Here is a 27,718-nt window from a genome sequence, read left to right on the forward strand (position 1 = left end):
AGCCACGTCCAATGTGGTAAGGGGCAGCCTGGGGCCACCTTCTGCCCTGGTCGCCAACCTTAACCCATAGGGTTTGTGCTTAGAGCCAACCGGTTGGAGTCAAACTCTCGGGCTTGGGTTTGGGGGTCCTCTCCCATAATTGGTGCCATTATTGAGTGCCTACTGTTTGTCAGGCACCACACCGGCTAATTTATGTGCATCATGTCATCAAATATTCCCAACAGCCTATGCAGGAAGGTGTTATTAGCCTGTTTGGCAGCTGAGGAAACTGAGGCTTAGAGAATTGGAGTCACAGGCCTGAGGTCACATGGCGAGGAAATACACAGAGATACCTCCTGAGCCACCGTCTGGGCCAAAGCCCTTAAACACTGGCTCCCCAAGATTTATTTAAACTCATGGCTTGGCTCTCTGTTTCCCAGTGAGGAGCCAAACACCTGTGTTTATGACCAGTTCCTCCGCTGGGTGGTTCCAGAATGTTCAGGGACTGATGCCATCACAGGCTTGGACATCCATGACCAGAAGAAGCCCAGTTCTGATCTAATGCCTGAGGAGAAGGATGAGGTGGTCCAGGGCACCGGGCCCCAGGGGCGCCTTTAGGGGTTTGTGCAATTAAGGCTAAGACAGATGCCGGCAGCTTCAGTCCCAGGCAGGCCCTGAGAGGTCATGTGCACAAGGGTTTCTCAAATCCTTTTGATGGCAACTCATAGAATGTAATAACATTTACACCTGTACCCAGTCAACACCCCCCCCCCCCACGCACACACACACCACAACAGAGGACAATTGGCTGAAGCAGCACTTTACCACTTGTGATATAGTCACACATGCATCAAGAAGCACACGCACACACACACGCACAAGCACACACGCACACACGCACACACGCACACGCACCAGATGCAACCCTCCGGACTGATTTCATCATCCACTAATGGACCAGGGCTACGGTTTAAATTATCTGTCAGGCCTGCTCTTATAGGGGCGCCTGGGTGGCTCAGTCAGTTGGGCAGCTGCCTTTGGCTTAGGTGGTGATCTCACCATTGTGAGTTCGAGCCCCACATCAGTCTGCCGTCTATCAGCACAGAGCCTGCTTCAGATCCTCTGTCTCCCTCTGTATCTGCCCCTCCCCTGCTCACTTGCTCTCTCTCTCGCTCTCAAACATAAACATAAACAAACAAACAAAAAAACCCACCTGCTCTTATAAAATGGGAAAGCTGAGGTCAAGAAGGGGAAGGGGTCTGCCCGAGACCACCCAAGACTCATCCAAAGTCAGAACTAGAACCCAGTGTCTGGTTCCCGATTCTTCTCGTTACCCCAAATTAAATTCAGATTGATAGAACGTTAACCCCACTGAGTGTGGAGGAGGTATTTGGACGGTTTGAGACCCCACCAGCTAGACAGGGTCTAATCCTGTGCTTCTCAGAGCGTTTGGGACACATGCAAAGCACAAAGTGCCTCTAGGTCACGGCTGTGGTTGTTGGCTCTCACTGAGCCTGTGGGAATCTCCGTGGCCAGCCTCCCCCAAAACCAGGTTTCTGTATTGCGTTCCTAACTCCAACTTCTCGGTGGGGTTCCTGAGATGCAGATGTGAGCCCTGCCTTCTGGGTGTCTCTGGGTGCAGGGGGTCTGACCTGGTCGGTGGACGTCTACTGAGCACCCCCTCTGTGCCAGACCCCGTGTGCCAAGCAAGGTATGGGGTGCTGGCCGCAGTGAGGCACAGACCTGCCCCCGGTGAGGTCAGGCCCCGGATCTGCACGTCCCAGGCTCCAATCCCCACTCTGCCTCTCTCTGGTTGTGTGGCCCAGGTTATACACTCAGCCTCAGGTTACTCACCCGTTAAGCGGGATAATTACATCTGCCCATCAGGTTGTTGGGAGGATGAAGTGACATAACCCGTATGAAAGTCCCCGGCACGTGGCAGGCAATCGGCAAGGGGTAGCTTTTACGATTATTATTACCAATAAGAGAAAAAAAGCAACTCACAGGTAAGGAGAGGGGGCCACAGCCCAGAAGGGAAGAAACAGAGAGAACGGAGGCAGCGTGGAACACACAGGGTGAAATGGGAGGAGTGGAGCGTTGGGGAAGAAGAGAATGATTGGGAGATCCAAATGGAAGGGCCGTGCAGCCAGCAGTGGAAAGACCTTAAACGTCAGGCTGAAGAGGCAATGGGGAGCCACTGAAGGCCTTAGAGGAACGGAGTGGTGCAAGAAAAGATGATTGGGGAGCCCTGACTGATAGCAGCAAACCTCCGCGGGGGCTTTACTTATGCTGTAGTCGTGGGCTTTCCGAATTCAGCGGGAAAGGGGATTCTGTCACCATCCTGAGAGACCTCCAAGAGGTGGCAGGATTTCTGAGGCTCCCAAGGAAGGCTTTTGCCACCTGAGTGGGACGCACCAGAGGCGAGCACTCCAGTTACCTTCCCCAGCTGGCACGGGTCCCGGGAGCAAGTCCAGAAGCAGGTGTGCAAGTGGGGTCAGGAGTTGACTTGCGTCTGATCAGGCTCTTGACACACAGGACAGGCTGGGACCTCATTTCGGGAGCAACTGCAGGAAGTCCACACCCACTGCTAGGGCACTGAGTTCTCTCCAATGGCCCCCTAAGGACACCGCCCCAGCGTGGAGGAACAGCCTGTCCCCTCGCTCAGCACAAGCCCCGACCGGGGAGGCATCAGGGACTGAGTGACCAGGAGGTGAGCCACACCTGTCCAGGCTGTGCCACCAGAGAGGTCAAAATGCTCCCACCACTGTACCGCCTGCCCAGGTCCTCAGTTCTCTCTGTCTCCACCCTGGTCCATGAACACCTTAAGGGCAGGGACCGCGTCTCGTTCATTCCCCAGTTCGTCCAGTGGTTCATTCATTCAACAGACACTTGCGAAGCACCTGCTACGTGCCAAGCAGGTTGTTAGGTACCAGGAAGCCTGCTGTATCCACCAGGGCTTGATTGGAGCCTCAGAACTGCCAGGAGGCACCAACAGATAAAATAAAGGACTTTTCACAGGGGGTTGACTCCCATGATCGTGAGAGCCAGTAAAACAGTCTGTAAAAGGCGGTTTCTTTTTCTGCTGGTGCCGCCGCCTGAAGTTCTGCGGCCCAAGTGACAGGGCAAACTGGACCAGCAAGGATGAACCCATGAGGACAGCCCAGAACACCCTTCGCCATCTCGCCACCTCCAAGGACAGAAGCTGAAGCTGGTGACCCGGCAGGGCCGGGAGTTGCTGCCACCCCAGAGTCTCCCGACCCCGACGCGGTGAGCCAACAGATAGGGGACAACACGTGTCAGCTGTGACAGCGTCTCACGCTCCGATTCCGACTCCGCTCATAAAAACCCTACCACCTCTGTGCCACGGCTGCCTCCACATCTCACGCAGAACGTCCCCAGGGACCCGCACGAATCCGGAATTCTGTGAGGATAGCGTTTCTGGGCAACGTAGGTTCAGCAAAGCTAAGGGACACGGTACAGTTCTAGGACGGTCCACCCCTCAGGGGACGATGGCAACTTTGAGAGATGACCTCCTTGAAGGTTTGCTTGTCATGCAAGAGATAGTCAAATAAGAGTCAAAGCCTCCTCCTAGGTTTCAGCGACCCCTGGATTTCATCTTTTCCCCAGAGCTGCCCACGTAGTAAGAGTGGGTCCAGGGCCACCACGATGGAGGACCTCATGGGGTCCCCCTCTACAGAGGATGAAGCCAGAGCCCCAACCAGACTAACAAGTCAGGGATGGCCTCTGTTATTCAAGGCCCTCGTGGGGCGCCTGGGTCGTTCCATCGGTTGAGCGTCCGACTTCGGCTCAGGTCATGATCTCACAGCTCATGGGTTTGAGCCCCGCATGGGGCTCTGTGCCGACAGCTCAGAGCCTGGAGCCTGCTTCGGATTCTGTGTCTCCCTCTCTGCCCCTCCCTTACTCGATCTCTCTCTCTCTCAAAAATAAGCAAACGTTAAAAAAAAAAAAAACTTAAAAACAAACAAACAAAAAAAGAACGTGGAATCCAGAAGATCCTCCCAAGAACCCAATGTGGATGAGTCCTTGAATTGCCCCAGATTCCGTTTTCTCTCTCTCTGGGCTGGAGCTGAAGATGGCCGGATAGTGATCAGAGCCCAGGGTTTAGAACCAGGATCTGAGGTCTAACTCTAAGTTCTGCTGTTGATGTGCTGTGTGACTTTGGGAAAGTCTCCTAACCTCTCTGGACCTCCATTTCCTGGTAGATAAATAAAAGTCCCCCCCTCGCCCCGAGGGGCCCTTCCAGCTCAAGCCCATCTCAGCCCGTGGTGCTGCTTTCATAACCTCACAGCAGCCCTTGTCCACAAATGCCTGCCTCGCCTGTCTGAAGCCGGTACTCTGAGCAAGGATGCCCAGTGATAACAGCCTGTGCACAGCCCGTCTTGCACAACTTAGTGGCAAGACAAGTCCTTCCTGTCACCTGACCCTGATGGGAGACGGGAGAAGCTGGGGCTGGGGTCCCTTCTCCGTCATCCAGGATACCGCAGTTGGAGAGAAACGGCATTAAAGCAAAGTTCCAAATATCCTACACACCCATTTAAAATTGGATTTGGGAAACAGTTTCGATCAAAAAGTCTGATGAGTAAATTGGTCATTTGAGCCCCATTCTGTATAACGCTGTCAACTACAGACCCGGGTCCGTGTCAAATGTCTCTAAGACACTGGGACATTCAGAGTCATCTCATAAAATTAAATTTTGTCTTGAAAATGTTCAGCACTGGAGCTTTTAAAATACAGATCCCATTATATCATGCGGTTATTTTGGGGTTTGTCCGCATAAGGAAGCCAAAAGTCCTTTCTTGGAAAGGACTGTCCTTTGCTTTGGAATGTGTCCTGTCTTCCTGCAGTCTCGGTATCAGATGCCCTTCCTTTTATGAACCGATAGATGAGGTGGGTTTTTTAGAATCCTCACTTGGTAAAAATAAGCCCTTCCGCTGAACTCTATTTTTTTAAATGCCCTGCTCTGTGAAATCCCAGAACCTCAGCATTCCCGCTGAGGCTCAAAGTGGCCTTGGGATTCCCACTTTACGTCGCAAGAAATGTGATAGTTGTTTTGGTTGTTGTTGTTGTTGTTGTTGTTTTGTTTTTTTAAGAGAAGCTAGAAATCAGAGAGGTTCGGTAACAAGCCTGAGACCACACAGCTGGAGAAGCCAATGCTGCGATTTGCATGTGGCCCTCTCTGGCCTGGCATGATCGCCAGTTATCTTTTCCCCACCTCCTCAAGGAAAACAGACACCCAGTGCTTGGCCAGGGAGGAACCCCAAGGTTTAACGAGATGAACCCCAAAAAAGGCTTGGATCTTATCCCAGAAAACCTTCTGTTCCTGAGAGTCTGTGGTGAACTTTGAGTTGAGTGTCCCAGCGGCAGAGAGTTTCCAGGGCAGAGGAAAATGCCCATGTGGTTTAATTTGTCTTAAGAATAAATTTTATTTAGGGGTGCCTGCGTGGCTCAGTTGGTTAAGCATCCGACTTTGGCTTAGGTCATGATCTCGTGGTTTGTGAGTTCGAGCCCCGCGTTGGGCTTTGTGCTGAGAGCTCGGAGCCTGGAGCCTGCTTTGGATTCTGTGTCTCCCTCTTTTTCTCTCTCTCCCCGTCTCCCGCTCATTCTCTCTCTCTCTCTCCCGACCCCCCCAAATAAACAAACATTAAAAAATCTTTGTAAAGAATAATGTTTTCAAACATCTCTATGGCAGAATTAGGGGGTCAATTTTGCTTCTACCTTGAGTAAAAATTCTCTAGAGGGTGGTAGTCATAGTCCGACTACAGAAACTGCAAAGTAAATGTATCTTCCTGGAGAAGGGGCGCTGTCTTCAGGGCAAGCGGGAAGACAGCCGGCCTGGAGCTTGGGGCGAGCCCACCTCACAAGTGGACCTTGCGGGGTCCTGGGACCAGAGTCATTCTCCTGGGACTCTCTGGAGTGTGGAGTGTGGCCGTGGGGCTCCACCAAGCCCCGTGGACCATGGAGAGAGAAGGAGGTCCAGGACTGCGAGCCTCTCTCGGGAACCCAGGGGAGTCGGTGAGCTCCGTGTGGGAGGAGAAGGGAGCAAGGAGCTCACTGAGGGCCACTAGAAGCAGAGGATGTTGGGAAAGTATCGGTAACGAGGATTATAGCTCCTCAGATTCCTCTTCAGGCAGTAGACGAGCTTCTGGTCACAGGCACAGAGCTGCACTTGGCAGAGGGGCCCGAGCTCTGCAAACAGGACGCCAAACGCAGAATGAGGAAGGGAAGACGTGGGCCCTACCTACGCTGCCTCCTGGGCTTGCTTCCAGCCTGAGCTGCCCCCCCAGTCTGCTTCCTGCCCCAGCAAGCTCTCAGTCTGATGAGGGAGGCACAGCGTCTACACTGGGGAACGTGTGATCTGATGGAAGAGGCATAGCTGATGCCTAGGGTGAGGTTTCAGCCCAGGGAGACACAGCCCCTGCCCTCTGGGAGCTCCCAGTCTGACGGTAGAGACACGGTCTCTCCCCTTAAGAGTTCCCATTCTGACGGTGGAGGCAGCCCCTGCTCTGGAGGAGACACCACCCTCAGACTTAGCTTTGAACTCAGATGGACCTGAGCTTGAATCCCAACTCCAGCTGCGTGCCCTGGCAAGCCTTTTGAGTTTCAGTTTCCTCACGTGTAAAATGGGACTGAAGACTGAACGCACTCCAAAAGGCATTTGGGGCGCAAGAAAAAGGAAGCATGCAAAGCATTCGGCACCTAGTGAATGCTCAGTCTGAGATGTTTCAGCCCTTACCCAGAGGTCCTCACTGCAGCAATCCTACCCTTCTTGTCCCCAGCTCCGCCCTCCAAGCTACAGGCTGGCTGGCCTCTAGGGGCAGCTGAACGCAGAGCCAGAAAAGACCCAGGCTCTGTCAGTGGCCTAAAGGGGAAGCCCCAGCCTTACCGCAGGTGACCAGTCCCCGTGCAAATCTGTATTTGTATGACTGTGTCCGGATGTGGCAGCCTTTCTCCTCCAGCCGCCCGTAGCAGTGATCATGCACCCAGCAGCACCTGTCAATGCAAGGGACCTAGAACCCGAGCGGACGGAGCACAGCACTGCTGGGTGGGTGTGGTCTGGCAAAGAAAGAATCTAGGGATGAGGCCGAGTACTTCTCTGCTCTTCCTCTGGGACTGCCTGCCACCGGCTAGCGGTTCACTGGCCCACTTTTTCCTCCAAGGCTCACGGTGAGACTACATCTCCCAGCCTCCCCTGCAAGTAGGTGTGGCCACACAGTTAGATTCCGGCCAGGGGATCGTGGGCAGAAGCCATGGACACCACTTCCCGGCCTACCCGTGAAACTCTCCCACACTGTCCTCCTCTTTCTCTCTCTCTCTCCCATCTCTCAGCTGGATGGAGATGACCCCGCAGAGGACTCTGAGGCCACAGGGGAAGGCAGAGCCACAAGATGGAAGGAGCCGGGGGTCCCGGAAGTAACATGTGATTCACATGGAACTCTTACATGAGCAAACAATAAACTTCTGGTGTGTTGGGTGTGGCGGATTGCGGTTTTTTAAAATTGACTTACGGAAAAATAGAGAAGGTCGTACAGTGTTCCCTTTTGCCCCACATCCAACGTCCCCTATCATTAACATCTTATATTATTAGTACAATACACTTGTTACGGTTAACAAACCAGTATGGACGTCGTTGACTCAAAGGCTAATTCGCTAAATCATAATACATCCTTATCGATTCATCAATTGTAAAAACTCCATCGTTTATTTAGATTTCCTTACTTTTTACCTAATTTACCTAACGTCCTATTTCCATTCCTGCCTATTTACCTAATGCCCACATTACATTTCATTGTCACGTGTCCTTAGGCTCCTCTTGGCTGGGACAGCTTCTCACACTTCCCTTGCTTTTGGTGACCTTGACAGTTTTGAGGCATACTGGGCAGGTGTTTTGTAGGATGCCCCTGTATGGGATTTGTCTGATGTTCTTATGATAAGACTGGGGCTATGGTCTAATTATTCCAGCTTTGGCCGTTGGGAGTCCTTTCCGTCAGCTCCTGTGCTCCCTGACATATATCCCTAGCATTGTGGGAGGTAGCTCTCTTTAAACACTTCCTTAACTTTCGCCCTTACACGAGACTCCAGGCTCATCCTGTATATTTCCTGCCCTTGTCTTACAATCAGCCATGTCTCCAAGGAGTCTTGTTGTTTTTTTTTTAATTTTTTTTTTACATTTATTTTTGAGAGACAGAGCACAAGAGGGGGAGGGACAGAGAGAGAGAGAGACACAGAATCTAAAACAGGCTCCAGGCCCTGAGCTGTCAGCACAGAGCCCGACATGGGGCTCAAACTCACGAACTTCGAGATCATGACCTGAGCCGAAGTTGGACGCTTAACCGATGGAACCACCCAGGCGCCCCAGTTCTTTTTTTTTTTTTTTTTTTTTTTTTAAGAATGGTATTAGAGACCAAGTCTGGGCATAGGAATTTGCTTATTGGGGCGCCTGGGTGGCTCAGTCAATTAAGCATCCAACTCTTGGTTTTGGCTCAGGTCATGATCTCACGGTTCGTGAGTTCAAGCCCCACATCGGGCTCTGTGCTGACAGCATGGAGCCTGCTTGGGATTCTCTACCTTTCTCTCTGATTTCCTGCACTCTTTGTCTCTCTCAAAATAAATAAACTTTTTTAAAAAGTTGCCTATTGCTAGTGGGATGTTTCTTTTGGGTCCTCCCAGCTGACAGAGCAAAAAATACATGTCTACATTAACCCACGTTTGTACACACATCAGTACATATTTCTGTGCGGAACCACCTGCATCTGTATTAAGCCAAACAGGAGTTTGTCCTGACATCTCCACCTCTAATCTGTCACCACAGGGAGGGAACTCCCCCTCCAGCAGTGGGAAACTTGGCTCCAACCATCTGCCATCCATTTGCCTCATGGCCTCCTTCCATGATCCAGGTCCAAGTGTCTTGGAATTTTCCAAAGAACAATCTCTCTATCTCACGTTCAAAGTTCTAGAACTTTGACACTTCCCAATCGAGAAGTGGAATCCAGTTCTCCTCCCTCTGAGAGTCTTTGAGATTGCCTCCACCAACTGATACCACAGAATTTCTGAGGCTAGACCCTATTGTCTTGCAGTCTTGGGACACTCACTCTTGGAACCCAACAGTCACTGTGCTGTGTGGGGAAGTCCAAACAGCCTTGGAGAGGCCTAAGTGAGAGGAGCGGAGGCCCCCGGCCCACAGCCTCAGCTGAGCTCCCAGCCAGCAGCCAGCCATAGCATGCCAGCCATGGGAGGGAGCCATCCAGAAACTGGATCGTCCTGCCTCATCTGAGCTGCCCAAGCTGAGGCCGGGTGGAGCTGAGACAAGCCATCCTGCCAAGCCCAGCCCAAATGGCAGATTCTTAGCAAAATAAATCGTCATGGTCACTTTAAGCCACTACATTTTAGGGTGATACGTTATGTAGCAATAGACCAACTGACTAGGTCTCCAAGATGTGTGACACATTACTAGATGTATCTCGAGCAAGTCCGTTAACCTCTCTGAGACGGAGCTTTCTCACCTATAAAATGGTGTTTCAACTGCTGGTGGGAATGCAAACTGGTGCAGCTGCTCTGGAAGACAGTATGGAGGTTCCTCAAAAAATTAAAAATAGAGCTACCTAGCGACCCAGCAATTGCACTACTAGGCATTTATCCACAGGATGCAGGTGTGCTGTTTCGAAGGGACACATGCACCCCCATGTTTATAGCAGCACTATCAACAATAGCCAAAGTATGGAAGGAGCCCAAACGTCCATCAATGGATGAATGGATAAAGAAGATGTGGGATATATATACAATGGAGTATCACTCGGCAATCAAAAAGAATGAAATCTTGCCATTTGCAACTACGTGGATGAAAATGGAGGGTATTATGCTAAGCGAAATTAGTCAGTCAGAGAAACAAAAATCATATGACTTCACTCATATGAGGACTTTAAGAGACAAAACGGATGAACATAAGGGAAGGGAAACAAAAATAATATAAAAACAGGGAGGGGACAAAACATAAGAGACTCTTAAATAGAACAAACAGAGGGTTACTGGAGGGGTTGAGGGAGGGGGGATGGGCTAAGTGGGTAAGGGACATTAGGAATCTACTCCTGAAATCATCATTGCACTGTATGCTAACTAACCTGGATGTAAATTAAAAAATAAATAGATCATTTAAAAAATGTAATCATTAAAGTTAAAAAAGAAAAACAAAATGGTGCTTCAATACTCATCTTCCAGAACTGACGTGGAATTAAGTGAGATACTTGGGGTGTAGAGCTTAAGTGTAGAGGAGAATTATGAGAACCAGCTCACCAATCGGTGCCATCCTTGGGGGTCCCCCGACCGCCCCAACCACAGTAACAGCCGTAGAAGCCGTAGTTCGTAAGGGCGTTCTTTCCGGTCACCTTCTCAATCATGGACTTGAGGTCCAGCAAGCCCCCTGGCACAGCAGGCACACCTGGAAGGCAGCCCCCAGCCCCAGGTGAACACATCACGCTTGCCCCAGGCCCGCTCGCCCTGCAGACTCCCGCCCCTTGTCCTGCCCTAGGACTGGGGGGGACCCAGGCATCTCCTTCTCCTTCTCCCTGTTAGTGAGACAGGAACAGGAAAGGGGAGGTCAAGTACTAGAGCTAAAAGTCTGGACTTGGAGAATGGGAAACGTGAGTTCCAATCCTGCCTCTGCCACTCGCAGCGTGATGTTGAGTGTGTCACTTAATCTCTCCGAGCCTCAGCTTCCATGTGTGCAAATTTGCGGGGGGGAGGGGGACACTAAAGCAAACGCCTACCTTTTGGAGTCATCCTGAGGATTCAAATGAGAGAAAGGATGTAAGTTATGAGCACAGTGGCAGACACACAGTGAGTGACTAAGAGATATCTGGTGTAATTAATATGGTATCTGTACGAAGCGGGAAGACAGGTGCTTCCCGTGTCTCCTGCCGATGCACACCTCCCTCCCCGCAAAGAACACCATTTGGAACGTAAGGCACAGAACCTTAGAGCAGGGTGGGATCCTCCGAGATCATTGAAGCCAGCTCCCTCGCCTTATGGATTGGGAAACAGTAGTTTGGAGGGAAAGGTTCGGGTTTCACAGTGAACCAGAGGCCTCCCCTCTCTGCTTTAGGCCTCCCGCCCTCCCTCGGTCTCCAGGGATCTGGCAAGATGTCAAAGATTAGGACAGCCTGGCAGGGGCTGTGGACATGGTTATGGGACTCCCCTGTGCTGTGCGGTCACCTCCAGCTGGGAGGGGACAGCAGGTGGGGCGTGCATAAAACCCAGGCCGGCGTCAGCAGAGAATGACCCAGAAACCACGGGATGGAGTTGTTATATAAGGGTCTTGTTTTCATTTGGGCTTTATTTTCTTTTGTTTTGGACCAACGTTAAAAAAAAAAATACGCCTCCCACATTTGCAAGCCACGTATTGTCCACATAGCACAACCTTTACGCATCACCACCTAGAATCATGCTACAGTAGCCCCCACCAGTCGGCTGAATATCATCCCATGTCACAGAGGAAGAAACAGAGGCTTGGAGAGGAAAAGGCTCTTGCAGACGAGTATACAGTAAGTGCAGAGCTGATGTTCAAACTCGAGTCTCTATGACCTCAAAGACTGGCCTCCTCTCCACTACCCTATTATTCCTAAGGGTGGAAGGTCACAGGTTCAGAGGTCATGGGGCCAGCACTTACTACAAGCCAGGAACCAAGCCAGTGTGAGAAGGCCTTTCATCTCTGGGGTTCTGGAAAAGAAAACACATGCAATGGCACACGTCTCAGGAGATGCCCCCACGATGCATTCAGACCTCCCCCCTCGGTCCCCACCAGGCCCCACCTCTCCTGTTGGGCAGCACACGGGGCCGCCTCAGCCGGAAAAGAGACAAAGACCTCAAGGAGTTGATCCCAGAGGCTCCTGGGGGCAGAAGAGCATTTGTGGGGTGTGGCCCCAAAGGAGGCAGGAAAGGGCTTTCCCACCACAAATGCCCCAATGCAATTGCCCCCTCTGCAGAAAATGGCTAAAAGCAACCGAAGAAATAGGCGGCAGATTTCTTAAATGGAGATTTGGTGGCACGAGGAAGGGGCAGGAATTGACACAGGCTGGACATGGCCCTTGGTGAAGGACACAAGGACCGGGCAGGGAGAAAAAAAAAAACCCAAAACCTGGACAAGGGCAGTGATGATGCAGGGGTGGGAGACGGAGGGGAGCGGATGGTGTTAAGTCCCCTCATGGTGCTTGGTTGCCGGTGTTCAAGGATGTCTTCCCTGCTGGTGTCTGAGGGCAGAAGCGGGGCGGCTTTGCCCTCTTTCCCAACACTGAGAATAATGTGTGGCCCCGAGTGAGTGCTCAGGGAGGAAGCATGGGCCAGCTTTCAGGGCCTCGTGATGGCTTTGTGAGTCCCCCGCACTTTTGCCTTCATGGGGCCCTTCCTCCAAAAAAAAAAAAAAATTCTTTTAAGTTATATTTTCCAACTACGTTGGTATGGAAGCAAATACAATCCAGGCTGGATGCGTGATTGTATATTCGTTATTATTATATCCAGTGTTTCTTTTCCTCCTGATTCTAAAAGAATTAAACTGAAGACCTTTCCACGGACCTCAGGCACTGTGCCTACCTCAAGAATAAGTGGACCCTGGGTACCCGTGAGAGCTCCGAAGGGTAGGTATCACTGTTTCCATTTTGCCAGTGGAGAAATCGAGGCTCGGGGAGCTCATGGAACTTGCCAGAAGTCACACAGGTGGTAGGAAGTGGAAGAAGGGCTCAAACCCACGCCTGTGCACCTCTCACGGCATCGCACAGCCTCCCTTCCTAGAGGGACAAGCTCCACTTTGAGCCATGGAGCTGGAGGCCCCAGCTTCCCTCCCCACGCCTGTCTCCGGCAAACACATGAATCACTGGCCTTGAGTCCCAAAAAGTCACACCCAGAAGGCAGAGGAAATTCCATGTGTCTTGGGCCAGTGCCTGATTCTAACTTGGCCTCAAAGGTTTCTTACCGGCGGCTGGCTGTTTCCCTTCCTACTCCGGATCCCAAAGTCCTTGTTTATCCACAGCTGTTCAGCTGGCCTGTGGTCCGTCAGGACTTCCCCTTCGGTGCCTCTGACCCCTGAGCTCAGTGGTCCCTTGTGCAGTCCTCTGCCCCGAGCCCCTGACACCTGTCAAGGCCTGGTTCCGTACACACAAGCTGTGGCTCCCCAGGGCTCCTGGCTACTGGGCTGGCCTCTCCATGCTATCCTTTGTCTGGTAACTCCTCTGAGTTCCAAGAACATTCCTGAGGGTTCTGTCCACCCATGACCTCCACCCTGAGGGCTCTGACCAGTCAAGGAAAATGGCCCTGGACTCTACGTTTCCACACCAGTCTTCCTCAGCTGCTTCCCAGAGCCACAACAGGAGAAAGGTGCCAGTCTCCGCGCACAGGCACCCACAGTGTGCCAGGTTCTGTCCGCTGCTCTTTAAAAGCCTGGTGAGCTCCCCGGCAGGTGGCTATTGTGAAACCTACAGGCTCAATGTCTGTCCCATCAGCAGTCATTTGTTGGACGAGGGGATAGCAGCTGTTGGTTTTACAGGTGGGGAAACCGAGGCTCTGGAAGGGGATGTGCCCAGTACTCCAGCCCAGGAATCTACTCTGCTTCGCTGCCTCCAAGCAGCAACTCTGTACCCTTCCCTGTGTTCCTTTTCCATACTGGATGATGTTTGAAGTCCTGGGGACCTTGCTGGGCTGGGAACGGACAGCCCCTCCCAGGACCAGCTAATTCCTAGAGGTAACATAAAACTCCTCTTGAGCATGGCTGTCATAGGCAAACCAGCCAGTCTGAAACTCACACCCCAACCTCTCCGTCTAACTCTCCCGCTCCCAGCCAGCGTTTCCTCTGCTCTTTTTCACCCCAGGGCCAGAAGCAGATAGCTAGGGACCAACCCTGCACCCCTGCAGCCCAGAGTCTGCTGAAACCATTCGGGCTGGCCAATCTCACAGCGTTTACCCTGCCCTCCTTTGCCTTTCCCGTGGAAAACACAAGAAAGGCTCTGGGCTGAGCTTTCTCTCATTTCTTCTGCCTCCTGATCAACCCTGATGCTTCCCCACGTGGCCCCGCATGGTGTGGTGTGTCTCCTGCTCTCAGAAACTGTAAATAACAGACTTTTTTTTTTTTTTGAGGGGGGGGGAGAAAGAGCACAAGTAAGGGAGAGGGACAGAAGGGGGAGAGAGAGAATCTTAAGCAGACTCCACGCTCGGCTCAGAGCCCTACGTGAGGCTCGATCCCACGCCCCTGGGATCATGACCTGCGCCAAAATCAAAGTCATTCAACAGACTGAGCCACCCAGGTGCCCCCAGACTAGCTTTTAAATGGCAACCAGCTCTTGATCTGTCGGCCTCACCATATACCTGAATCAGATCAAAATCCCAGGCACATTTTAGAGCAGCTGGGCCCAGGGCTGTTGGTGCCACGGAACAGCACGAGACCCCATGGAAAGGGGCCTGAAAGAATACAACAAAGAGGCGGCAGAAGCTTCGAAATAGCTGCCCCAGGGGCCGGGAAAGTGGCCCATCGGTGGAGCCCAGAGCCGCCCCCCAGGAGAAGGATGTGGGCTCGGCTATTTCCATCCAGCGACCACAGAGGAAAATGAGCACAGCCACAAGATAATTTAGGAGGAAAGTGGTAGCTGAGGTCATGAGAAGTGGAGGAAGTGGAAACAGACAGCCTAACGGCGGCATGAAAATGTGGGGGCCGAGGAGTGGCCGGGTCACCGGAGGGACGGACCCTCAAGTCCACACGCAGCAGCCCCCCCCCCCCGCCACCATTCTCCCGGACCCCCCAGTCGGGTCTCAAACTAGAAAGGACAGACAGCACCAAGCCCCATGGCACAGCAGGCACGTGAGAGACCTCCCCCGGGTCTGTGGGGGAGGCACCGGGGGATCAGGGGCCTCCTCTCGCAGCCCCTCTCCCTCCCTACGCCCTGCCCACCCCACCCCAAGCGAGGCAGCCCTCAGAATGAGATTCCTCACCAGGGAGACCTTCTCTCTGTGTCAGGCCTGCAGCAGGGGCAGGGGCTGGGCCTGCGGGTTTTAAAGGCCTCTCTGCCAGCCTCCCACGCTCCTGACCGGGCGGCTCTGGGACCTGATGGCTCACCTAGAAGGGCCTGCCTCTCCCCTCATGACCCCCGGGGGCTTGGTCCGTCTCTGTTCAGAAGCAGCTATTTCCTGAAGGGTTCACAGTGCCTCGGTGGCTTTCAGGAGAGACGCTGGAGAGGGTCTGGCTTGGGCCGCCCACGGTCCAGGCTTCTCCACGGGGGGCGGGGAGGCTGGAATCCCCCTCCCGGGGCAGCCTCCCCTCCGCCCTCCACGCTGCGTCTGTATGGAGTCCTCCAGCCCACGGCCCCTGTTCACATTTCATCCCGTCTCGCTGGGCCTCAACTCAGGGACGGCCGTGGCAGCCAGGAGGCACCCCTCCCAGACTCTGCCCTCGTCCTCTTCTTGTTGTTGCTGACTTGCCAACCCTCACCCTGTTCCTGAGCCGAGGAGACCCAGGAGCCCGTGAAAGCCACACTCTGGAGATGCTGGAAAATGTCCCTCGAGCCCAGCTGGCACCTCCCTGTTGGCACCTGACTCCGACTGGCACGGGATTCCCACATTCTTTCTCCCTGGGAAGGAGAACCCTCCAGGCTTGCAGTTAGAGACGGGCAAGCTGGCGTCCCCGCTCGGCCGCTCAGTAGCTGTGTGGCTCCAGCCAGGTCACCACACCTCTCTGTTTGTTGCTGTGAACTATGAGAATAATGCCGCCCTGCCGCCCCAGAGGCTCGTGGCGAACCAGCTACATAAAACAAGGCCGGGTAGGGAGGTGTGCGGCTCACGGGTTGGCATCACAGACTCTAGAGCAACTTCAAGTCCTGGGTTCAAATCCTGGCTTCCCCACTACGAGCCACAGCTGCTTCGGGCCAACTGTAATTGGCCTGCCTCAGTGTCCTTGTTAGGATGACAAAGTGAATGGATGCATTTATAACAGAGCAGTGGCCAAATAATGCTGGTAAGCAAATGATGAGTAGCCTTCTAGAGTGTTCTGGACGAACATGGGTAGCTGTTACTATGCTCTGTTCACTTCTGTTAATCCGTGCCCCCGCCCGGTCCCTGACCCATGTGCACACACTTTTCTGAGAAGACGTGAGTGTGAGTTCCTTTGTCTCGTCGCTCTTGCCTTCTTTGATCTTCTTCCTCCGCTCACGGCTGCGTCAGAGAGAAGCCCCTCCTTCCAGGCCTCAGGGCCCTTGTCTTCCCGAGACCTAACCGCTGGGCACCCCGCGGAACCCTATGAATCCAGTTCAATGCAAGAAAGTGCTTACTGACCATCTGCCACGTGCAAGGCCCTGGGCGGGGGGGTGGGGGGGTCACGGTGAACAAGACCGAGGCCCAGCCCCCACAAGCTTCCCTTCGGCTTGAGGGAACAGATAGCAAAGGCATCAAATAAATACGGGCCAGTATGTCAGGGGGTGACAGCTCCCCTGTTCCCTCCTCCTCCTACCGACACTCCCGGGCCTCACCATCCCAAACCAAACACAATGAAGCAAGAGAGAGGAAAACATCCCTTGCCTCTGCAGACCTGTCTCTCCAGTTTTGTTTTCCATTCTAAAAGCCAGACTTCCAGGGGCGCCTGGTGGCTCAGTAGGTTGAGCCTCTGACTTCGGCTCAGGTCATGATCTCTGGTTCGCGGGTTCGAGCCCCGTGTCGGGCTCTGTGCTGACAGCTCGGAGCCTGGAGCCTGCTTTGGATTCTGTGTCTCCCTCTCTCTCTGCCCCACCCCTGCTCGTGCTCTGTCTTTCTCTCTCTCTGTCTCAAAAATCAATATTTTTTTTAAAAAGCCAAATTTCTGGACTGAGAAGCCTCCACCGGTTCAACACCCACTTCTGTCTGAACGCTTTGCTGCCTGAACCCTCTGCTGTGTCCCTGAGCCGGCTCCCAGGGATCCCCCCAAAGCCTGGTGTTGCCCAAGCTTGGGCTTCACCCCCCAGCCCTCCCTCTCTCTGGCCTTAAGAGGGCCACTCTCAGCCATCTGCCCTCTGCTGCTCAGCCCCCCAAATGCAGGTGTTTTCAAGGGATCTGCCCTCGGAGTCTGCTCCGCTCTGTCTGCACCTCTCCTGGGGTGAGCTCATCCATGTTCAGGGATTTAGGTCTTATTTCTCCGCAGATGTCCAGGAGCTAGCCCAGCCGAGCAGTGTCTGGCTCTAGCTGTGACCCAGTGACACTCCCTGAACAAACGATTAAGTATGGGGATGAGGAGAAAGCACAACGTCAGCTGGAAGGATCTGAGCTTCGAGTCAGACAGAACTGGGTTCAAATCCGGATGTCTCCGTCCCAACCATTTCCACTCCCTGTCGAGTGGAAGACTCTTGAGGGCAGGATCCTTCTCTGATTCATTTCTGACCCCAGCACCTCGAGCAACATCTGACGCCTGGTAGGTCCTCAAGAATTATCTGTGGGATAGGGGCACATGCACCCCGATGTTTATAGCGGTGCCATCAACAATGGCCAAAGTATGCAAGAGGCCCGAATGTCCATCAACTGATAAATGGATAAAGAAGATGTGGTTTATATACACAATGGAATACTGCTCAGCAATGAAAAAGACGTTTCCATTTGCAGCAACGTGGATGGAACTGGAGGGTATTATGCTGAGTAAAATAAGTCAGTCGGAGACTGGAACTTGAGAAACTTAACGGAAGACCATGAGGGAGGGGAAAGGGAAAAAATAGTTACAAACAGAGAGGGAGGGAGGCAAACCATAAGACACGGTTAAATACAGAGAACAAACTGAGGGTAGATGGGGGTCTAGAGGGAGGGGGAAATGGGTCGTGGACATTGAGGAGGGCACCTGCTGGGATGAGCACTGGGTGTTGTATGTAAGGGATGAATCGCGGGAATCTACTCCCGAAGTCAAGAGCACACTGCATGCACTGTATGTTAGCTAACTTGACAATAAATTACAGAAAAAAAAAAAAGAAAAAAGAAAATAAATACCTGTGGGATAAATTAAACATCTCATAAACATGCCTGTTCTCTGGCACCTGCTCTGTCGATCTTGTGCGGACTCGTCCCAGGGCTGAAGCCCCACTGAGGGCAGCCAGAGACCCTTGGACACGGTCTCATCCTGAGACCAGAGCTGCCGAGACGCCCTCGGCCTCATCAGAGGGCTTGCTGCCTCCCAGGAGGCTGGCATATAGAGCAGGATGGCCCGGAGCTCACTGGCAGACGGTCCACACTGAGTCCTCCTCCTCCTCCAGGGAGTCATACCTGATTGCGCCTTCCATAGGAGGGCTGCCTGTCTCTGGAGTGTTGCAGAACTCATCACACACGTTGCCTACTTCGGCACTTCCAATCGGAAGGAGGGGGTTTCGAGGCTGATCACTCAGGAAGGGAGGAGGGGGTGCCTGGGTGGCTTGGTCATGAAGCATCTCACCTTGGCTCAGCTTATGATCTCACAGTTCATGAGTTTGAGCCCTGCATTGGTGAGCACAAGCCCCACTCTCTCTCTCTCTCTGCCCTTTGCTCACTTGTGCCCTCTCTCTCTAAATAGAAGAGAAGAGAAGAGGATAAAATAAAATAAAATAAAATAAAATAAAATAAAATGAAATGAAAGGAAAGAATGAGAGAGGAACTCAATCCTCAGCGGACATCCACCGTGCCACGAGCAGAAGACAGGTTCAGCATTCGGGATCTTGAATCCCCACAATATCTCATGGGGCATTAGGACCCCATTCTGTAAGGAAGGAAACTGGGGGGCAGATGTTAGGTCGCTTACAAAAGCCTGACCCAAAAATCTAAAGCCTGGCCGATCACCCCAGTCCACGTTCTTGCCGCTACACAAAGGGGTAGACCCCCCAATAAAGACTTAATGGTCATGATTTTCACAGGACATCTGACCGGTGTCACGTGATTTCCTTATAAACAAGGTGGAGAAGTAAAAGCTTGAGATATAGAGCTCATAATTCCTGATAATTGCTTGATGGGAGGAACCCAGTCTGTGGTTATAAACTTCCAGCCCAGGGCTACAGGCAGTGCTAGGAAGTGCTACATGGCCTTTCAAAACGTTAGAATTAGTTGCTAATTTGTAAGTGTTAAGAGATCTCGGACAGAAATCCAGATTTCCAGCTTCTCTTTAAAAGTCCTGGCAATCCTGGGGCGCCTGGGTGGCTCAGTCAGTTAAGCGTCCGACTTCGACTCAGGTCATGATCTCACGGTCTGTGGGTTCAAGCCCCACATCGGGCTCGGTGCTGACAGCTCAGAGCCTGGAGCCTGCTTCTGATGCTGTGTCTCCCTCTCTCTCTGCCTCTCCCCCACTCTCACTTTGTCTCAGTCTGTCTCTCAAAAATAAATGTTAAAAAAAAATTTAAAAAAAAAAAAGTCCTGGCAATCTTGGCTCTGGATCCCCACACACCCACAATGGCCAGACCCCATCAACTGGACACGTGTTTAGCTTTGCCCTGGTCTCCGTCATTCCTTACTGTCCCATCCCCACCTGTCACACTGCTACTCCCTGCCTGGAGGGCTCTCTAGTGGCCTGTGATAGAACTGGGCTTGAGTCCTACCCTCTCAGCCCGCCCCTCAGTAATGGGACAGTGACAGCCTTAAGAGCAGAGATCATCTCTAGTATAAACTTGTGTTTTGAGTGCTGAGCTCAAAGCAAAGCACCTGGTTGTTGCTCAGTACTGGGGGCACTGATCCCAGGACATGGAGATCACTGAGGGCTTCCTAGGAGAAAAGTCACCTGTACTGAATCTTTTAAAGTAGGTTGGAGAAATCGGAACCCTCGTGCACTGTCAGTGGGAACGTAAAATGGTACAGTTGCTGTGGAAGACACTATGGCAGTTCCTTAAAACATTCCAAGTCGTGGGGGTGCCTGGGTGGCTCAGTCGCTTAAGCGACCGACTCTTGATTTCGGCTCAAATCATGAGGTCATGGTTCATGAATTCAAGCCCTGCATCAGGCTCCGCGCTCTGACAATGGGATTCTCTCTCTCCCTCTCTCTGCCCCTCCTGTGCACATACTCTCTTTCTCCCTCTCTCTCTCTGCCCCTCCCATGCTCGCTCACTTGCTCTCCTCTCTCTCTCAAAATAAATACATAAACTTTAAAAAAATTCAATGTAGAATTACCATATGACCCAGCAATCCCACCTTTGGGTATGTGCCCAAAAGGATTGAAACAGGGCCCCAAAGAGGTCCCTGCACACCCATGTTGATAACAGCATTATTCGCAATAGCCTGAACATGGGAGCAACTCAAGGATCTACCAATAGGCGAACGGATAAAGCAAATGCAGGCTATACATTCAGTGGAATACTATTCGGCCTTAAAAAGGAAAGAAATTCTGCAAAACGCTACAACAGGGTTGAACCTTGAGGACGTTACGCAAAGTGACATAAGCCAGTCACAAGCGCACAAACACGTGCGATCCCACTTGTAGGACACACTTAAGAGTAGTCATAGTCATAGAAACAGCCAGTTGGATTGGGAGTTGCCAGGGGAGAGGAGGGAGGATAGGGAGTTAGCGTTTAGTGGGAACAGACTCTCAGTTTTACAAGATGAGAAGAGTTCTGGAGACGGATGATAGTGGTGGTTCCACAACATTATAAACGTATTTCACACCGATGAACTATACATTTAATGCGGTTAAGGTGGTAAATTTTAGGTTGTGTGTATTTTACCACAATAAAAAAATCGGGGAAGAAACAGGGGAATGGATCAGAGTTCACCAGGCTAGGATGCGAGGAAGGGCATCCCGAGGGGAAGGAACAGCCTATGTAGGGCTCACAGGCATGTGTCACGATGGCTCGTTCGGGGAACTACAAAGAGATGAGGTGTCTGAGGGCATTAGGCAGCGGGATTCGAGTAAATATGTAATCACCGGCTCTCCGGGGGGGGGGGGGGGGAGGGCGGGGAGAAAAGCCCTGATTTTTAACATCTGCCAGTTGCTGTGCAGAAAAAAGCATGTCACTGACTGCGGCACGTGCCCACATTCTGGACCCACCGCTTGTTAGCCGTGTGACCTTAGGTGAGTTTCTCAGCTGCTCTGTGCCTCGGTTTACCAACCTCAGTAATGGGGACAACCATGTTACCTGCCTCGTCTCTCTGTTCTAGGCTGATCCGTGGCAGACGTTCAGAATTGAGTTGCCACATGGTAGGGGCTCAGCAAATGTTTGCAATTTTTCCCAGGAGAGTGGGGCGGGCCTCCCGCGTCATTTCTCAGAAAAGGAACTTTCTCTACGTGTTTAGCAGGCGCGGAGGAATGGTGGAGGGGCTGGATGAAGAGACACAGCGGAGTAGGTCACCAATAAGAGATGAAGAAGTCCTACCCCCACATCCCCCCGAACAGAAACCCGCAAGGACCTGTGACCCCAAGCCCGCTATCACTCAGATCACAGAGGCAGCGTCCGTCTTGGCGGTGATGGCAGGAGCGTGATGCCCACGAGAAGGGCTCCTGGCCAGACTCATCGGGAGGGGTCTGTCTGGTCCTGACCCCCATTCTGAGAGCCTTTCTGGAAGACTAGGGGGTGTCTGGGTCACAGGATGCCTGTCTGATGGAGGGATCAGGGGCTGACTGGTGTTTGGAAGGGGGCTGGGGGCACCCAGTCTCTGTCTCCAAATTTCTGAAGGGCTGCCGAGGGTGAAAAGCACCCTACTTGTCCCGTGTGGCTCCCGATTGTGGAGGCAGGACCAGACGAGGAGGCCCCACGGAGGCAGATTTGGGTTCAAGCCCAGGATGTCTTTTCTAGCAGCCCAAGTGTCCCAGGAATAGAATGAGCAGTCTTGAGGGAGGCGAGCTTCCTGTCCCCGGACGCACTTTTTATTTACTGCATTTTAGGAACAAATATAGTGCAGAAGGTGGGGACTGAAGAGGTAGGGCATGCCCCACTCCCCCCTCAACCTCTCTGGAAAAGGAACACGAGGGACCTGTCAACAGCACATGAAGTGAGCTTAAGTCAATTTTGGAGTGGAAGTTCTAGCCTGTAAAAGGGTAAAAAAAAAAAAATGACAATTTAGCAAAATTGCAAAAAAAAACAAAAAAAACAAAAAAAACCAAAACCACGCAGAGAAAAGCCAGGAGCCCTTCAGCATTCTACGACATGGGGAGAGCTGTCAAATATTCCATGCCCTCTGCCTCGTGGGTCTCCCCACCCCCAACCTTGACTCACTCCACTGTTGTGTTCAGGGCTGTGGCAAAAAGCAACATCAGTTGAGTGGGGTGTTGACTGGATGGGCTCCAGGGTACCCGCCGCTCTGACATTCTGCGACAGTGCGTGCTGTCACGTTCACATTAAAAGCATGCCAAGCTTTGCTACCTAGGGCTTTGGGACTTGCTGCTTCCCCGGCCTAGAATACTAATACTTCTCATTAGCATTAGCTCCAGGTCTCAGCACAAATGCCACCTCTTCCGGGAAGCCTTCCCTGACCACCTCCCTAGGCTAGTTCGTCCTCCTCCACTTAAGCTCCTATCATTGCTTTTCCCCTCGGTGACACCGTCATTTTGGACTCTCTTTCATGTATTTCTTGACTTGTTTAGGACTTCTGTCTCCTGCCCCTTCCACTACAGGCCAGGAAACTCATCAGTCTTGTTCCCCATATTTTCAGCAGCTAACACATAGCCTAATACATATTTGGTGTTTGATATTTATCTGTGGAATAAAGAATAATTGGGGGTGGGGAGGATGTGAATGAGCCAAGACTTAAGGGAGTAGCCAGCCTCACCAGATCTCAGCTATTCTAGAAGTCAGCAGCCTGCTCTACTGATATACACGGGGGGTGCCCGGCTGGCTCAGTCGCAAGAGCGTGCGACTCTTGATCTCGGGGTCGTGAGTTCAAGCCCCACGTGGGATGGTGAGATTACTTAAGTAAAACTAAAATGAAGGTATGTTAACTAACTTGAATTTAAACAAATAAGTGTTTAAAAATAACTTCTAAAAAGTCATAAAATTGAAAAAAATAAAAATAAATGAAATAAAGGGACACACAGGTCGTCTTATCGTGGGCTCAGTCTGTTCCTGCACGTGTAACAGCTACTCTTCAGTAAGACTCATCTGTCTTCCACCAAAAACCTTTGCTGGAAATGCAGATTCAAACACTCACCTGGGAGCGAATGCCTGCTTTGTTTTATCTTTGAAAAACCAATCAAACTGTTCATTCTCAAGAAACATACTTTGAGCTAGCCTTCCCTTCTGTCTCTGTTTCTCACTGTCTTTTTTGTTTTTTTGCATTGCGAAAACCTGCTTGTTTTTCCACGGTGTAAGTTCACTTCTTTTTTTTTTTTTTGGAGAAACCCTAGAGCAGGCTCTGATTGGGAAGATCCAACATGGCGCCCAAGGCTCTAGGCTCATGGTCCCGACACTCACGGTTCCAGGCGCTTCTACTTCTCACCAATCCCAGTCCAACCCAGCAGCTATTGCTGGAGAAATTCCTGTGGGCAGAGCTCCAGCTGGGCACTACAGGAAACAAGTGCAAAGCTTAGCCCATCGTCCTCTGCACCCCAGAGTTGAGAATCCAGCGCCTGTCTGTTAGGATGGGGGAAGATGAGAACAGGCCTTTGGAATGCCCATAACCCTCGAATAACATTTGAACTCCTTCCCCGGGCCTAAGAGGAAGCGTGCCCTCCTTGCACAGCCAGAGTTGCTGGCTTCCTCCTCTGCTCCTGGTTCAATCTGCTTAACCTCTAGGTCAGCACGTATCACCTGCTGCCAGAGTCACAGGTGCCTGTCTCCCCCCATAGACCTGTGGCCCTTCATGATCTGGCCCCACCACCACCCTTTCCAGCCTTGCCTTATCTATCCCCCCTGCTCCCCAGTGCATTCCTGGAAAGAACGCTTTTTGTTCGCCGAATATACCGCACAGAATATACAGTTTGGCAGGTGGTGATAAACACTCCAGAGGACAATAAAGCGGGGAAGGGGGCTGGGAGTGCTGTGTGTGTGTATGGGAGAGGGAGCTTGATGGTGAGGGTGGCCAGGGGGGCGCCTGGGTGGCTCAGTCGGTTAAGCGCCCAACTTCCACTCAGGTCATGATCTCACAGTCCGTGAGTTCGAGTCCCATGTCAGGCTCTGTGCTGACAGCTTGGAGCCTGGAGCCTGCTTCCGATTCTGTGTCTCTCTTCCTCTCTCTCTCTCTCTTTCTCTCTCTCTCTCTCTGCCCCTCCCCCGGTCATGCTCTATCTCTCTGTCTCAAAAATAAATAAGCATTAAAAATTATAATAATAAGACAAACAAACAGCATGGCCAGGAAAGGCCCCCCCTGCAGAGGTGACATTGGAGCAAAGCGATGGAGGAGGTGAGGGAGTAGGCCACGGGGACATCCTGGAGAGGAGCATCGCAGACAGAAAGGAGAACATATACAAAGGTCCTGGGGTAGAAGCATGGCTGTGAGTTGGAGAAACAATAAGGAAATTAAGTCTTCCTTTGCCAAAAAGCCTTCTTGTGAACCCACCACCCCACTCGGACCGATAGGTTCCCCCCTCTGTCCCCAGAACCCCTGTGTGCTCACTCATCACTGGACAATCAGATTCTATCTCAGTGTCTCCCCCTCAAGACTGCGAGCAGCTTGGGGACAGGGACTGTGTCTTTTATTTTGCCATGCCCGGTGCCCAGCATAGGGTTTAATACACATCTATTGACTCAAGTGAACCCTTGGATGAATGAACGAAGTAGACCGGGAGTCCGTGAGGATGCATTATTCACATCTACACTTGCAGCACGTATAGCACACTGGCACAGGCTGGGTCTGCGAGAAGGAAGTTTGCGGAATGACTGATACAAATGGCCAAGGCTTACCAAGTGCAGTTACCCCGCTAAGCTCTTCATGCGGCTTATCCCATTTCACCCTTAAAGCGATCCTACGAGGTGGGCACTGCCATCATAGGCCACTTGCGGATTAGGACACCGAGGCCCGAAGGGAAAGAAAAATCACACAGCTGCTAGGCAGGAAAGCCCTGAGTTGAACCTGACAGGTCTGACCTCCCAAGGCTACAGAAATCCAGCCCACAGGTCAGCTGCCTTCCAGAGAGAGGGGGCCAGGCACGGGGGGGGGGGGGGGGGGGGGCAAGGAGGGCTACGGAGGGACCGAGGAAGAGGCCAGAGAGGTCTCCCTGTAAGGGCCTGGATGGCACCTTCCCAGCTCTGTTTTTCCTCCCGTGGGGACCAAAGTGTCCACATACGGCGGATGCTCAGAAAAGGTTAAGGAACCGTTGATGATTCTTTTTCCCAAAGAGGAACATTTTCTTGTGGTCTAAGTTAAAAAAGAAATTCAGGCAAAGCCTCAGACGGACATAAACACAGAGTCCTCTTCATACCCGTGCCTGGCTTTGCCTCCATTTTCAGGGACCACTTTCCAGGGTCACCTTCGGCCCCCTTTGATTGGGGAAAGGGTTAACATTATGCAGGGAGAGATAAGGGACCCTCGGGGAGTCAGGACACAGCTGTGAGGGGGAGGCTGAAGAAGTGGAGGGGTTTGGGGGGGGTGGGGAAAAGATAAACATGTTCCAGACCTGCCTGGGCTAGGTGCCATGAAGGGAGTCTCACGAACTTTCTGATAAGATCCCAATAAAAAGTCAGGGACAAAAGTCCTTGGCGGCTACCCCGTCAGGACCCGTCTCCCTCTTGAGAGGTTTATACTTTGTCTCAATAAACTCTATCACTTTGCTTATTCTCTGTTGTCTGCGAGATTCACTCTTGGACCCCGCGAGACAAGAGCCAGCCTCTCCCCGCCCCCTCCTGAAACACCTACAGGCGCGGCCTTGCCTCCTTAAGAACCGCACGGCTCACCAGGTTTGCCACCTTAAGGGAAAGGGACTCCAGAGCCCCAGGGAGACTCCTCCAGCAGGGCCTGTGCCTGGCCCATACTCCCCAGAGACCCCCCCCCCCTCCCCCGCCACCCTGCCCCCGGGCTCTCCAGACCCCACCTTCTCCCGTCTCTCCCACTACCTGGCCTGCCCCTCCCAGGATAGGCAGCCTCACGCCTGTCACTGACCTTCCCGGCCCGGCCTCCGCTCCTGCTCCTGCGGCCGGGCCTGCTCTCATCGGGCTCCCGGCTCTGCTGGCTCCCTGCCCCCAGCCACAACATTGAGGCCCACAGGCTGACTCTTCAACTCTTCTCTTGGACTCTTCCTCTCCAGAATCTTAAAGGCATGAGTGGGAGCAAGTGAAGACAGGCCTGGGGGTGTTGAGAGAAACTCGCACCTGCACCCAGCGGGACATTCCCCTGCTCACCCCCAACTGCCTCCACAGATGCAGGAAGTCCAGCAAAAACCCGGAGCCTGAGGCTGGCGGTCCTACCCGAGGGGCCTGGGCGGTCACCCAGAGAATTCCAGCGGGGGTGGCTTAGAGTCCGGAATGATCCAGGTCGCAGCCTTACCCGGCTTGACAGGGCCTTTGCTAATCCCACACACACACCCCACCCCCAGCCTGGAGGAATTGCCTCCACCTCGGCCCTGAGCTCAGAACTCTCTTAGGGATCTGACAGTCTGCTAACTAACGTGGCTATCGGATCATCTGGGGTCCTCGGTCTTGGCTGAGACAGGGGCACGAACACAGAGCCGGGGGATGGGATGTCCAGGAACACAGATGGGGGTGGGGGGAGCAGGGTAGAGTGGAAGGTGCTAGAGCCACCGGGAGAGCAAACGTACTGGAAGTGAGCTCTCAGAGAGGGGACTGGTGGCCAGAAATGCGGTGGTGTTGGCACTTCAAAATAATCTCCCGAGTTCCTACTCTGTGCCGGCCGCCAGGTTCAGAGACGAACGTGGGCAGGGGACTCCTTGCTCGGAGTTTAATGCTGGAGACAGCACAGGAACGAGCAGGCCACCAAAAGCAGGGCGGGAGTGTAGGGATGGACAAGCCCAGAGCAGCGGTGTGGACAGGGACACCCTGCCCTGGCCAGTGGGGGCCGGGGAATGACAGTAAAAGCAGCCACTGCAGTCACAGCGGTGGTGTTAACGCTTACGGGGTGCTTACTGTGTGCCAGGCACTGTGCTGAGCGCAGCCCGTGATTTCCCCCATTTATACGGACATCAACTCCATGGGGAAAAGTGCTACTCAGACAGGGGGCCCAGGAAGGTGGCCAAGGTCACAGCTAACCAACCAGAGGCTCCCGCGAGCCTAGAAGGTCTCTGTTCGTTCAGACTGGCAACTCCCAGCTTGACTGCTCTAGTCCCTGACACAACACAGACATTAAATCTTTGTTCCCTCACGTTCAGAGAGGAGGGAAAAAATCATTAGAATAACAATCTAGAAACGCGTAAAGTCAAAAGTGAAACTTCCCCATATTCACCCAAGCTAATCACTAGTAAGAATAATGTTTCTTTTTCTTTCTGTTTGTTTTTGTCTACATTGGCTTTTCTGGTGGTTTCAGGTCTTTGTTGTTTGTTTGTTTTTAGTTTGTTTAGTTATTTGTTTGTTTGTTTAAGAATTAAAGCCTTATGGATTAAGTGGAAATTCCTCATTGCCCCTTCTCTGGTCCTGTCTCCATCCTTCCTCCCCTGCTCCTTCTCTGCCGACAGGTAACCAGATTCTGAAATTGATGTGTATCCAGTCCAGAGTTTATGCTCCTGCTGCATACATGTATCCAAAACAATGTGTTTTTCTTTCTTTCTTTCTTCCTTTTCTTCCTTCCTTCCCTCCCTCCTTTCCTTTTCTTCTTTTCTTTCTTTCCCTTTCTTTATTTCTTTTTTCTTTCTTTTTCTTTCTTTCTTTTCTTCCTTCCTACCTTCCTTCCTTCCCTCCTTCCTTTCTTTTGC

The 27,718-nt window shown here is 52.3% G+C and overlaps 1 protein-coding gene across 3 annotated transcripts; it reads right to left on the minus strand.

The window, feature by feature from the left end:
* Positions 1–5,651: 5,651 nt before the first annotated feature.
* LOC132671917 (phospholipase A2 group V) lies at positions 5,652–26,357 on the minus strand. Of its 3 annotated transcripts, none has more exons than XM_081796451.1 (5): positions 25,957–26,357; positions 11,660–11,709; positions 10,288–10,432; positions 6,884–6,990; positions 5,652–6,186 (listed from the first exon to the last, which is right to left on the minus strand). In XM_081796451.1, exons 1-5 carry the CDS (start codon positions 26,004–26,006, stop codon positions 6,062–6,064), a joined length of 477 nt encoding a protein of 158 aa, XP_081652577.1. In that variant the 5' UTR covers positions 26,007–26,357; the 3' UTR covers positions 5,652–6,061. The 3 variants fall into 3 exon arrangements, with proteins under 3 accessions (XP_081652577.1, XP_078308418.1, XP_078308419.1); XM_078452292.2 differs by lacking the exon at positions 25,957–26,357 and adding an exon at positions 14,965–15,412; XM_078452293.2 differs by lacking the exon at positions 25,957–26,357 and adding an exon at positions 12,959–13,396.
* Between the last annotated feature and the right edge of the window lie 1,361 nt (positions 26,358–27,718).

The sequence above is a fragment of the Panthera onca genome, chromosome C1, assembly GCF_046562875.1.
Source record: "Panthera onca isolate mPanOnc1 chromosome C1, mPanOnc1 haplotype 2, whole genome shotgun sequence".
Lineage (NCBI taxonomy): Eukaryota > Metazoa > Chordata > Mammalia > Carnivora > Felidae > Panthera > Panthera onca.

What these genes read in the sequence shown, in the direction of transcription:
- LOC132671917 (XM_081796451.1), bottom strand. Translation starts at nt 26,006, where the DNA reads ATGAGAGCAGGCCCGGCCGCAGGAGCAGGAGCGGAGGCCGGGCCGGGA. An exon ending in GCGGAGGCCGGGCCGGGAAG is followed by an intron (nt 11,710 to 25,956) that starts GTCAGTGACAGG and finishes TTTCTTTTCCAG; the next exon opens with AACCCCAGAGATGAAAGGCC. An exon ending in CCCAAGGATGGCACCGATTG is followed by an intron (nt 6,991 to 10,287) that starts GTGAGCTGGTTC and finishes TTGCATTGACAG; the next exon opens with GTGCTGCTGGGTGCATGATC.